Source organism: Oryx dammah, unplaced genomic scaffold, assembly GCF_014754425.2.
Source record: "Oryx dammah isolate SB20612 unplaced genomic scaffold, SCBI_Odam_1.1 HiC_scaffold_8, whole genome shotgun sequence".
In the NCBI taxonomy this organism is placed as follows: Eukaryota; Metazoa; Chordata; class Mammalia; order Artiodactyla; family Bovidae; genus Oryx; species Oryx dammah.
Genome location: NW_024070192.1, coordinates 22,886,014 through 22,898,607, shown reverse-complemented (window position 1 = coordinate 22,898,607; position 12,594 = coordinate 22,886,014). Strand labels below are relative to the sequence as shown.

Sequence of the window (12,594 nt, the reverse complement as noted above, 5' to 3'; positions counted from 1 at the left end):
AAGCATTGGGAGCAAATAATTTTTATTTTTTACAAATACACCAAAGAATCACGCAATGCTGCCAGCATTGGACGCAATCCTGGGCCACAAGTCTGCACATTCCTTTGCAACTGGTCCTGTGATGGCAGAACCTGCATAAAAGAATGAAGTGACACATAAGCTCAAAGGGTCCTTTCCTTGCACACTTCTTGAGTTGAATCATCAAATCTCACAAGCTGAACAAAGACGTGGATTCTTTCTTACCTTTCATCTCGCCTTTATTGTTTACTATGACCCCTGCATTATCTTCAAAATAAAGAAACACACCATCTTTTCTCCGGTATGACTTTCGTTGTCGAATTACCACCGCTGGATGTACTGAGGGGGGAAAAAAAAAAAAAAACAGTTGTCATTAAACCTGTCAAGTACCAATGTCACCATGAGAAAGCGGTTTACACCATGTCTAGCTTCCCAACATTCCCCATTTGGACAGAATGCATCCTCATTAGCTTTTTGATTTCCTAAAATCAAGTGCGAAAGAGAATAAATATCCATCACCTCTTAAGGGAAGACCTTACTTCTAAGTTCAAACTATAAGCATTTCCTTACAAGCATGAATCTGTACTCTGGGAGTACAGATCAGCAACATACCAACAGGAAACTTGTTAAGCACTTTCTATACATTTTCCTACTTCACCCAAGAGGTAGGTACTGTTAAGATCCCAATGTCATAGAATTGAGAAACAGACCTTCCTCATACTAGAAAGGCCAAGCTAGTAACTCCTCATTACACAATAAATACTCCATCATCATTTCTATCAAGGCCTCCAAGTACAAACTTTGATATAAAATTAGCACTTTATGCCATTTAGACTGCAAGGCACATGTTTTCTATAATTTTTTATATCCAAGACAATCATCCGTGAAGCAAGAATAAGTTATGGGAAGGAAATGGTCTTACTTACATTGGAAAATAGGACATACAACAAAATACAAAAATATGATCATCTCTTGGAGGCCTAAGAGTCACGTAACAGAAATTCAACTTGTATTTCTTATTTAATTAACTCTAGGTTTAACTTTTTGAGAAACTGCTTTCCAGGGTCATAAGTAACTTTTTAAAACCTACCTGCTCTGAAGTGAATACTTTTCCAGATATTCAAAGCATTGACTGCACTTGATAGAACTAGAGTCAGACAGACCTGAATTCAAATCCTGACTGACAGTAGTTTGGAGACCTTGAACAGGTCATGCAATCTTGCAAACTAGGGATAACAGTTAAAACTTCTATATTTAAGATGTGGTGGTTTAGTCGTTAAGTTGTGTCCGACTCGTGCGACCCTGACTGTAGCCGAACAGATTCCTCTGTCCATAGGACTTTCCAGGCAAGAATACTGGAGTGGGTTGCCATTTCCTTCTCCAGGGAATCTTCCTGACCCAGGGATCAAACCGGGGTCTCCTGCCCTGCAGGCAGATTCTTTACCGACTGAGCTACCAGGGAAGCCCCCTATTTTAAGATGAGACTGGAAAAAGGTGATTTTTTAAGGACAGGGATCCTGGCTATCCTTGAAGCAAGTATTGTGTTCACAGACAGTCTTCTGAGTTTTTAACAATGGGTTACAAACTGAGTGACAGGTAATGCTGACTGAGACTCTCCATTGGACCCTTATGTATTTAGCAATTCTCACAAATGAATCTAACAAATAAGGTCATATGAATTCAGGATTCTGGATTTCTAGTCCTGTCCTTTCCCACATTTCTGCACGTTATAATGTGCAGTCTAAAACCCATCTGTAAAAAAAAAAAAAATAAAATAAAACCCATCTGTAACTTTTAGTTGACCCTCTGTATTTGCTGATTCAACCTCAGGTTGTGTGGTACAGTAATATATATTTAGCAGGAAAAAAATCTGTGTTAAAGTGCACCCGTGCAGTTCAAACCCATGCTGTTCAAGGGCTAACAGTTCATTTAGAAGAAACAAGGCCCAAAGAATAAAGTAATAGAGTTGGAAAGTCAGACCTAGTTTTAAAACAAGAGTGTTCTCTGGTCTGTCCCACAACTGATTGAGACAGACAGCATGCCCTGCTGCCATCTCACCCACAGTGATGGACAACTGCTCTGCCCTTCCCTGACAGCTTCCCAGGCCATAGACCAGACCCAGCAAGTGTTCTAGGAGGACAGCCTGTCCAGTTGCATGCTGACCCTGATCAACACACTGCTTTATCAGTGCCTAACTCAAATGGTTATTCCTTGCCTACCAAGTCCCCAAGTGCATACCGGAGGTCAACAGAGCTGGAAAGTCAAGTGCATTGAATAGCAGAAGCTGTAAAGCCAGACAATTCAGCACTGTCTCAGCCCCAACACCTAATCCATACATGTAGTAGGAAAACTTTTTGGGGTGGTCCACAATTAGGCAATGAGCAGCCTCAGGTTTCAGTTTCTATCAGAAGAGATTTAGAAGTAACCACTGAACTTTTTGTTCAGTCACAACCCTGAGTTAATCTCATCTAGGTATCATTAGAAAGTGAAAAGTTAAGCCGCTCAGTCGTGTTCAACTCTTTGTGACCCCATGGATAGTAGCCTACAAGGCTCTGCCGTCCATGGAATTTTCCAGGCAAGAATACTGGAGTGGGCTGCCATTTCCTTTTCTGTATGTATCATTACTCCCTTTCAAATAAGTTCCTGAAAAGAAACTTGCCTGGGGTGATTCAGGTCTTAAGGCTGTGCTTTCACTTGGTACCCCCTAGTCTGTAGCCAAGGAATCAGCAACTAACTAAAGACAATTATCTGCTCTCACAGAAGAGACAACCCTAAATGTCACATACAAAAATTACCACCTGGATTCAAGGTTATTTGGGAAAGGGGAGAGAATGGGGTAAGGAGAGGCGTCAAGAAGGAAATGAGCAGAAGATGACTAGAATTAGAATATTCCAGATAGGGGACACAGCAAGAATCCGAGGCACAAAGGAAGGACTGTAAGTTGGAACAAAAAAACAAGAATTAAAAGGAGACAGCTTGGGAAGGAATCATGTGGATGGACTTCAAATCCCAGTAGGACAGGGCTCTTGCTTCTATTTAAGGTGTAGGTATGTGAGACAAGTCTGTTAACTACTGTGAACTAGATCAAGCTTTAAGAGAATGGCAAAATGACTGTTCCACTTTTCCAATAATGAGAGAAATCTTTCAACTGTCCAGAGACCAAAAGGAGAATTCCATCTCTACTCACCCTTCTTTCTGAGCTCTGGTTTGCCTTTCTTGACTGTGGCCATCACCATGTCACCCACACCAGCAGCAGGAAGTCTATTCAATCGTCCCTTGATCCCCTTCACAGAGATGATATACAGATTTTTGGCTCCTATAAAAGAATGTAAACAAACATGGAGACTACTTTTGAGGGCCAATCAGGCAGCGCTGCGATTTTCCAACACCACCTCCTCCACTCACACTCCCAAGCAGACAGTCCCCACTAGGTGGAACACCTTGTCACACCACCGATTGAAGCAAAACAACACAACATGCTGCCGCTTCACCCAAAAGCGGTGTTTTCACTCTGCCCTTTCTTGACGGCTCAGCGGGTCATCAGCAAAAGGCCCACTGAGTGCTTTTAAAAGGGTGAGTATGGCAGGGGGCAGCCGAAGGTTTCACCTGTGTTGTCAGCACAGTTGATCACGGCTCCAACCGGAAGACCCAAGGAAATCCGAAATTTCGCACCAGAGGACCCCCCACGTCCTGTAAGTAGGAAGGGAAACAGGAGGTCACTGCCCAGTCATGGTTCGGAGTCCCTTTCACATGCTTAAAGTAGTTCAGTCGCGTATGCTTTGGGAAACGGCACAATGTAGATTCGTTTTCTCTAGGAATCCACACACCCCCTGCCCCATGTGCCACCCAGTTCTCAAGGCCAATAGCCAAGTCCTAACTACCACGACATTAGACTGAGATTAAGTGGCCTGGAAGACTCAATTCTCGATCCAACTTTTGCACCACGCAATTCTTCCTGCAGGGTGGGAGACTGCACAAGCCGCCTACACTGGGGCCTAAGTCAGTCCAACTCCAACAATCCCGTTACTGCAGCGGTGACCCGGCGTGAACCCTCAGAATTCGATCCAGAGTCACGACTGGATCCTGCCAACTCAACCCTCCAGCCGGCCCCGTCACTTTCAGGGGCTCTCCCGGTGCTCTCGCGATGAACCCTCCAAGCCCTCTCTGGCCTCGAGCAGAGAAAATCGCCCCAGCTGCCCACGGCCGCCGCTGCCGGCAAGGCCAGCTGCCACAGCACAACAGATGGCGAAGGATCTTCCAAAGTCAAAACCTCACCTCGCTTCGACATCTTGAAGGCTGGGAAGGGACAAAAAGGAAGTAGATACAAAGGACACTGGGATATGAACTCCGACGCCCCGCCCAATCTGGTCACGTGATTCGGAGTTTGCTCAATCGGCCTCTTTCCCCAGGGTGCTGTCTTATTACGTCATAAATGCGGGACGTCGTCTAGAGCTCGCGATACAAAGTGAGCGGTGTAGGGGGTTGAAGGCTGCAGAATGAATGATACCGAGAGTACATTCGATAGGAGCTCGGGAGTAGTTGTTTGGGACACAGAAACATTGGTTTAATTGATCGGACAACCTTTTCTGAACACTATGTGCCAGGGACTTAGATGGACACTAAAGTGAAGTGAAAGTGAAGTCGTTCAGTCGTGTACAACTCTTTGCGACCCCGTGGACTGTAGCCTATCAGGCTTTTCCGTCCATGGAACGTCCATACTCAGTCCAAGCAAGAATACTGGAGTGGGTTACCATTTCCTTCTCCAGGGAAATCTTCCCGATCCAGGGATTGAACCCAGGTCTCCCGCATTGGAGGCAGACGCTTTAACCTGAACGCACGGGCGTTGAGGGCGAGGGTTAAAGAGCTGGAAATGGTTTCATTAGGATGTAATACAACTGAGAGGTGCCATTGTAGGGCTAGAGATAATTCCATATTGTGTGTGCTTGGTCCCAAACCCACTTGTATTTTCTATATCTTGCTATATTCATCATTATTTTCCCTGCCTCAGGCTTTCCCATTCTTCAGGCTTCTTCCTGCGATGCATTCATTCAAATATTAAAAGACTACTGACTCCAGATTCTGTCCTGGGCACAGGCTAGACTACATCAGAACAAAACAGATCATTCTTGCCCTTATGAAAGTTACATCCAGTCAGGGTGGTGATGAAGGTGGGTATTAGATACTGAACCATAGACGTTAATTGGAGAAGGAAATGGCAACCCACTCCAGTACTCTTGCCTGGAGAATCCCATGGACGGAGGAGCCTGGTGGGCTACAGTCCACGGGGTCGCAAAGAGTCGGACACGACTGAGCGAATCCTTAGACGTAATAATGGCAACATATAGTATGTTAGATCCTTATAAGTACTATGAAAACAAAAGTAGAAAAAAAGTAAGAGGAATCTGGAAGTGGGAAGAGGGGCAAATTGCAGTTCAAAATAGAATGGTCAGTGTGGGCTTTATGGAAGAAGTTGACATTAGGGCAAAGATTTTGAGATGAGGGAGTGAGCAATTTGATTATCTAAGAGCAGTCCAGACAGAGTCCTCAGCCAATGAAAGACGCTAAGGTGGGATTGTGCCTGAACAGTGTGAGGACCAGCAAGGAAGCCAGGAATGACTGGACAGAGTAAGTGAAGCGAAAAGCAATAGAATGAAGGTCAGAAGTAATGGAACTGGATCATGTAGGGCTCTGTACATCACTATGGACTTTGACATTTACAGACTGAATTGGAAATCATTAAGTTGTAAGCAGAGGAGGGAAATGATCTGACGAATATGTCAGAAGGATCACTCTAATTGAGACTAGATTGTGGGAGGGAACACAAAGATACAAGTAAGAAGACCTATTTGGGATGCTCTTGCAATAACTCAAAAGAAAAATGGTGGTGGTTTGGACCAGAATGGTAGCAGTAGAAGTACTGTAATGTGATCAGATTCTGGATATGTTTGGAGATAGAGCCAACAAAATGTGGGATGAAGAGAAAGAGGAGAAAATGTTTCCAAAGCTTGAGGTCTGAGCAAGTTGCCATCAACTGAGATGGGGAAAGCTGTGAGAGGAACAGCTTTGGGGGTAAGAATAGCAGTTCAGTTTTGGAGATGTTGAGTTAGATGTCTGTTAGACCAAAAAAGAGAGATTTCAATAGCAGGTTGGACATATTAGCCTGGAGTTCCAGAAAGAGGGAGATAGAAATTTGGGAGTTGTCAGTATATAAGTAAAGCCATGATAGTGGATGAATTAAAAAAGAAGAAAGTGTAAATAAAAGAGACCATGGGCTAACCTCTGGAGCACTTCAACTTTAAGAGGTCTCTAAATCTATACATTTCACTCTTAAATCCTTCACTTGCTCCTGCCAGTTTCTCTAGCTACCAGTCTCTCTCTCTCTCCACTTAGCCGAATTCCATGTGTTTCTGAATGTATGATTTCATTATCATTTTTGCCTCTCTTGATAAATGGAACCACCATCCATCTAGGTGTGCCTCTGGGATTCCTGCCCAAGTTTTTTCAGTCGGCCTTCTCAGCGTCTCTCAAGTCTATCCACTTCTATCTCCTCTACTAACATTCTGGTCCAAGCCACCTCCATCTCTTGCCTAAACTACTTCTGAAGCTCCATAATAGGTCTCTTGGCCTCTACTTCTCCCTCATCCATCCACTCAGTCTTCATATAATGGCCAGAAATAATTTTTCAGAAATGTAAATATTACTATGTCACTCTCCTGAAAATTCTCCAATGGTTTCTGTACTCTCAGAATGAAAGTTAAAATCCATATCATGGCCTACTGGGCCCTGATCTAGCATTGTCCTGCTTCTTAACCTCATCTTGCACCATGTTCCCGCTGGCTCTGCAGAGTTGGCCTTTTTGTTCCAGATACTGTATATGCTCCTGAATAGCCATATGCTTGGCATACTCTAGCCTGACTACCCTCTTGTATTTTTACATGATGTAAAATGTTACATTTTTACATCTATTGGTTTTTACAGATCTCAGCTTAAATATCTTTTTCTTAGAGAAATTTTACTTTAACTTCTCTTAAAAGGTATTTTTCCATCATAGTATTTATTTCAGTTCTTAAATATGTATTTCATGACTTTGCTGAATGACTTCCCACCCCTGCAGTTAGTCTATATGTTCCATTAAAAGCTGAGTTCATGTTTCTTTGTTATTGTTGTTCAACAGTATATCCCCAGCATTCAGCATAGGGCCTGACTCAATAAATACATAGCAGATGATTGCTGAACAAATGAAGTCTACCTCAATGGTTTCCATATGTCAGCATCCTGGCATGAAGGAATTTTTGTTCTTCTATGGCAAAATTAGAAATATTTGGAAAATACTGTGTTTCTCACAAAGCTACATTTACTCAATTTAAAAGATTATTGTGCTTCATCTTTTTTGTTGTTAAAAATGTTCCTTTAAATCCAATGTCAACTTTTCACCATCTCAACACTGCCATCTCTGGAATAGTTTCATTGGTCCATGAAAATCAGAGCTGCGAAATGATCTGTCTCTATTTCTTTACTTCCTGGGTGCACACATTCCTTGAACCCCTGTAATCTAGTTTATTTCCTCACTATATGACTGAAATTATACTAGCAATTATGTATACTGATAAATTATACTAGAAAGTCCACCGTAACCTACTCTTTCTGCAATCCAAGGAAACTCCTCAGTCTTTATCTTACTTGACCTCACATTGTTGTACACTGGGACCAGTCCCATCTTATTAACCCTCTTCACCTACGGTTTCCAAGATGCTAGTAATAATAGAAGTTACTATATATGGAGTGTTCTTACATACTAATGATTGAGTTAACCATTTTATAGGAATGTGACTTCTTGAATCCTCCCTACAACCCTGTGACTTACGTATTATTAATCTCATTTTACAGATGAGGAAACTAGGAAATAGAAAGGTTAAGTGTTTTTGTCCAAGATCAAACAAATCATGAAAGGTAGAGATGAAATGGTATCCTGAATCTGACTGATTCCAAAGTATAGGCTCTAAGCCACTATGCTATATTGCTCTCTCCTTACTCATTGCCCCTTCTCAGTATATTTCTCTGAGTGATCACACCACCCAATACCTTCCATTACTATCAATAAGCTGATAACTCCCAATTCTGTATCTCAGCCTAAGACATTTCTGCTTAGCTCTAGCTAATATATGGAAACCGTGATAGGGACACCTCTGCAGGCACTTCAGACTAACACACCCAAAACCAAAATCAATTTTTCCAGAAAATTAGCTTTTCTGCCTATATTAGTTGTCTTGGTTGGTTACTTAGAGCACTGATTCTCAAATATTTTCATCTGAATATCCTTTACATTCTTAAATTATTGAGGACTCCAAAAAGGTTTTGTTTGTATAGTTATATCTATCTACTGAGAGTCACCAGATTAGAAATTTAAATTGTGAAATATTTAAGATGATCCATTACCTGTTAAAATCAGTTAAGTTCAGTTGTTTAGTCATGTCTGATTCTTTGCAATCCCATGGACTGCACCATGCCAGGCTTCCCTGTCCATCACCAACTCCTGGAGCCTACTCAAACTCATGTCCATCACATCCGTGATACCATCCAAGCATCTCATCCTCTCATCCCCTTCTCCTCCTGCCTTCAATCTTTCCCAGCATCAGGGTCTTTTCCAATGAGTCAGGTGGCCAAAATATTTGTAGCTTCAGCTTCAGCATCAGTCCTTCCAACAAATATTCAGGACTGATCTCCTTTAGGATGGGCTGGTTGGATCTCCTTGCAGTCCATGGGACTCTCAAGATTCTTCTCCAACACCACAGTTCAAAAGCATCAATTCTTCGGCGCTCAGCTTTCCTCACAGTCCAACTCTCACATCCATAGATGACTACTGGAAAACCACAGCTTTGACTAGACAGACCTGTGTTGGAAGAGTAATGTTTCTGCTTTTGAACATGCTGTCTAGGTTTGACACAGTTTTTCTTCCAAGGAGCAAGCGTCTTTTAATTTCATGGCTGTAGTCACCATCTGCAGTGATTTTGGAGCCCAAGAAAATAGTCTGTCACTGTTTCCATTGTTCCCCCATCTATTTGCCATGAAGCATTTGCCATCGGATGCTATGCTTTTCATTTATTTGAATGTTGAGAAAATACATATGCTTAAAAACAATTGTACTTAAATTTTAAAAATAATGAGAAGAGCCGCTTCATTTTCATTCCTTTAGAAATTTCTTTGATACCTGGCTAAATGAAAGACATCTGGATTTTCATGTTTCCACATTTAGTCTGTTGTGACATCATGCAGCCTCTGGAAAGCTGCATGCATGAATGGACAAGAATGAAACAGGTAAGGAAGTGCGAAGTAAATTCTTTTTCCCTATGTGGAAAGGGTCTCATAGGCAGACATGGAAGAATTCAACTTCCAAACACAGATTGCAACCTGTTGGGTGGACCGGAAATTCCTTTATTTGGGTGTTGACCTTTTTAGAATGTGAAATCCAGATACCTGTAGTTGACCAATTTCTGTATTCCCAGAAAACACTTACAAATGACCAAATATTTGCTACCTATCATGTTGAGGTGGATAAGGGTTAAAAGTGAGAACACAAGGGGGCACCCGGATTTGAACCGGGGACCTCTTGATCTGCAGTCAAATGCTCTACCCCTGAGCTATACCCCCTCTGCTGGTGAGAAGAAGATTACAGTTTATTTGTAGTGTTTATGGGAGCAGACGTTGCCTTGGTGATTAACAATAGTTTGACATGTATGACTAACTCTTTCAAGTTTCCCAGGTTGATGCTTAAGGACCAAGAGAAAAAGCAATCCAGACCCAAACGGACCCAAATGGCAAGAGGGAAGGATGGAAGGACGAAGTCCAGTCCGGCCAGACACACTGTGGGGTGTGCGATGGGATTTCTCTCCTCCAACAATTACAACCTCTTATACCTCTGACATCTGGGAATTCTTTAAGTCTAATTTCTATCCTCCCTGACTGCGTCCCAAGTTGTACTGAATCCCCAGCCTATGCTTTGCGCACGAAAGGAAGTGCTTCCCTTGTCTTTCCCAAGGTATCTCCAGCATCTTGAGTCTCTTCCACTCGCTTTGCTCCTTCAAACATCAATAGATTTCCCCTAGGTTGGAAAATCCTCCCTTTAGCTATGATCACCTGTCCAGTTTTTCTTTTGCACTACCAAATATTAAGAAAGTCTTTGACTTCAACAAGCTTTCCTCACAGTTTTGTTGCTCTCTACATTTACTTTCTCGACTGTCAGGAATTTTTCCCCCTTGGCGTCTATATCTTGTTTCTCCAATAGACTAAGTTCCTGGAGGGTAGGATCACGTTGCTTTCCTTTTTGTATTCCTCACAGTAGTTGGCAGAGTGCCTGATTCACTACAAACCCTAGTGGTACCTATCAGCCAAACCTCATTAAACTCAAATTCATTAGTGTTAGAGGAGCACTGGGAAGTCTGAACCACTCTGCCAACCTGAAACAGGCTCTGTGTCTAATACTCCTCCACTGACTGACTAGATTCACTTTCTCAGTCTCTAAAATGATTATTTCACACACATTCTCCATTCTCAAACCTTCTATATCTTATCTTTCCTCCTCAGAGAATGCTGGCCTCTTCCTTTTTGGAGAACATCAGAACCAGTCAGAAGTAGGGTTGTGCTGATAAAAGGCTAATAACTGGCTCCCCAGGACCTGATTTGTAGGATTTGCCAATTCTTTTTTTTTTTTTTGATTTGCCAATTCTTATAGCGTAAAAACGTCCATCTGCTAATTTCAAGTGAAATCAACTGGCTTTAAAAAATTCTGGAAAATTTAACAATTGGTTCTCACAAGCCGGTATGAGTCGAATCTAGCACACTTCTGGGACTGATTTTTCACCAGCTACCAGCTATATACTGACAACTCTTCACACCACATTTCAAATCCAGACATGTTTCTGAACTTCAGAAATAACTGGATCTCCAGCTGCATACTTAAAATCTCCTCTTAAATGTTTGTTGGGCACCTCAGACTTAGCATATTGACCTTATACTAGAATGTGAAGTCTATGAGGCTAGGGGGCTGTACTTTATTACCTTTGTTTCAGAGTTTTAAAAAGAAACTCTTGAGGATTTTTTTTGTGTGTGTAAATTTACTCCTTTTTCAGTGTTCTTTATCTCAGGAAATCACATGCACCAAGATAGTGAAGTCAAAAAAGAAGAGTCATTCTTTTTAAAAATTTTTTATTAAATTCCTGGTTGGCTACAGTCTGTGGGGTCGCAGAGTTGGACACCACTGAGTGACTAACATGCACAAAACTCATAGTTAATTTACAATGTTGTGTTAGTTTCAGGTATACAGCAAAGTGATTCAGCTATATATATTTATATTTTTTTTATAGTTTTCCATTATGGTTTATTATAGGATACTGAATACAGTTCCCTGTGCTATACAGTAGGGCTTTATTCTTTATTCATTCTCTATGTAATAGTCTGCATCTGCTAATCCGAAACTCACAAGCCATCCCTCCCCAGCCCCGTGGCAACCACAAGCCTGTTCTCTATGTATGTGAGTCTGTTTCTGTTTCCTGGATACATTCACTTGCATCATATTTTAGATTCCACAAATAAGTAATATTATATGGTATTTGTCTTTCTCTTTCTGACCTTTCTTAGTATGATAATCTCTAGGTCCAGCCACAGTGTTGCAAAGGGAATTATTTCATTCTTTTTTTTATGACTGCTTAGTATTCCATTGTATATATGTATCACATCTTCTTTATCCAGTCAATGGATATTTAGGTTGTTCCCATGTCTTGGCTATTGTGAATAGTGCTGCTATGAACATAGGGGTGCATGCACCTTTTAGAATTATAGTTTCATCCCTCGGACCAAAGCAGCAGCCAATTTAACCAGAATTCCCACTCCCAGCAGATGGGCAAATAGCTGTCCCTTTCATGTCATCTATATCTTAACTCCAAAATCACCTATGAAGAAAACTCTTCCCTGACTATGTGTCTTGAAATACCCACTCGTACCTCCCTAACACATATCTTGTCTTTTATTTTAGTCATTTTCCTCATTCGTTTATTCATTTGTGCACTTGTTTCTATTCTGTCTCCATTTGATTTTTTTTCTTTTTTTTTTTTTTCATTTGATTTTAAAGTCAGTGAGAAAGAGAACCTTTGTACCTCTCTATTGAAAGTATGCTCTGCCCCTACAATGGGGCACAAAGTAGTTGTTTCCTAAAATTAGAAGGGGACCACTAGAGAACATAGGCAGGGAAAGTCTCTCAGTGGACATGTCTGTTCAGCTGGTGCTTACATTCTTTTTAGAGAGACCAGGAGAAAGGATGCAAGTTTTGCAAGAAGCTCTTCTCTGACTTCTTAGAGTGAAGAGATGACTGGGATCGTGGATAAAGAATTGAACTTAGAAAAGACAAAAGTTCACATATTTTCAAAATTCCATGTTTTTATTAGGTCTTTTAATGTTGTTCCTCGTTATTACTATTCAATATCTTGTAGCAAGAAGGAACTGATTTTGGAAAAAGAATTTTCAGGGGAAAAAAAAATGTCTAGAATGGATGTAAAAAGCATTTACCAGAACACTGCCAGCAGA

At 41.4% G+C, this 12,594-nt stretch overlaps 1 protein-coding gene and 2 non-coding genes across 3 annotated transcripts; all 3 read right to left on the bottom strand.

Annotated features, from left to right (window-relative positions):
- Nucleotides 1-5: 5 nt before the first annotated feature.
- Nucleotides 6-4,379, bottom strand: RPL23 (ribosomal protein L23). Its single transcript, XM_040245513.1, has 5 exons — nt 4,294-4,379; nt 3,625-3,708; nt 3,206-3,334; nt 244-357; nt 6-131 (listed from the first exon to the last, which is right to left on the bottom strand). The coding sequence occupies exons 1-5, from the start codon at nt 4,304-4,306 to the stop codon at nt 49-51; spliced, it is 423 nt and encodes a 140-aa protein (XP_040101447.1). The 5' UTR covers nt 4,307-4,379; the 3' UTR covers nt 6-48.
- Nucleotides 3,458-3,593, bottom strand: LOC120867465. The gene has a single exon (XR_005721894.1). It is a non-coding gene; the product is annotated as a small nucleolar RNA SNORA21 (small nucleolar RNA).
- A 5,215-nt stretch (nt 4,380-9,594) lies between the features above and the next one.
- Nucleotides 9,595-9,666, bottom strand: TRNAC-GCA. The gene has a single exon. It is a non-coding gene; the product is annotated as a tRNA-Cys (tRNA).
- Nucleotides 9,667-12,594: the final 2,928 nt, after the last annotated feature.

Excerpts from the sequence above, each read along its gene's own strand:
- RPL23 (XM_040245513.1), bottom strand. Across the intron at positions 3,335-3,624 it reads CAACTGTGCTGACAACACAG|GAGCCAAAAATCTGTATATC; the intron begins GTGAAACCTTCG and ends ATTCTTTTATAG. Across the intron at positions 132-243 it reads CAATAAAGGCGAGATGAAAG|GTTCTGCCATCACAGGACCA; the intron begins GTAAGAAAGAAT and ends TCTTTTATGCAG.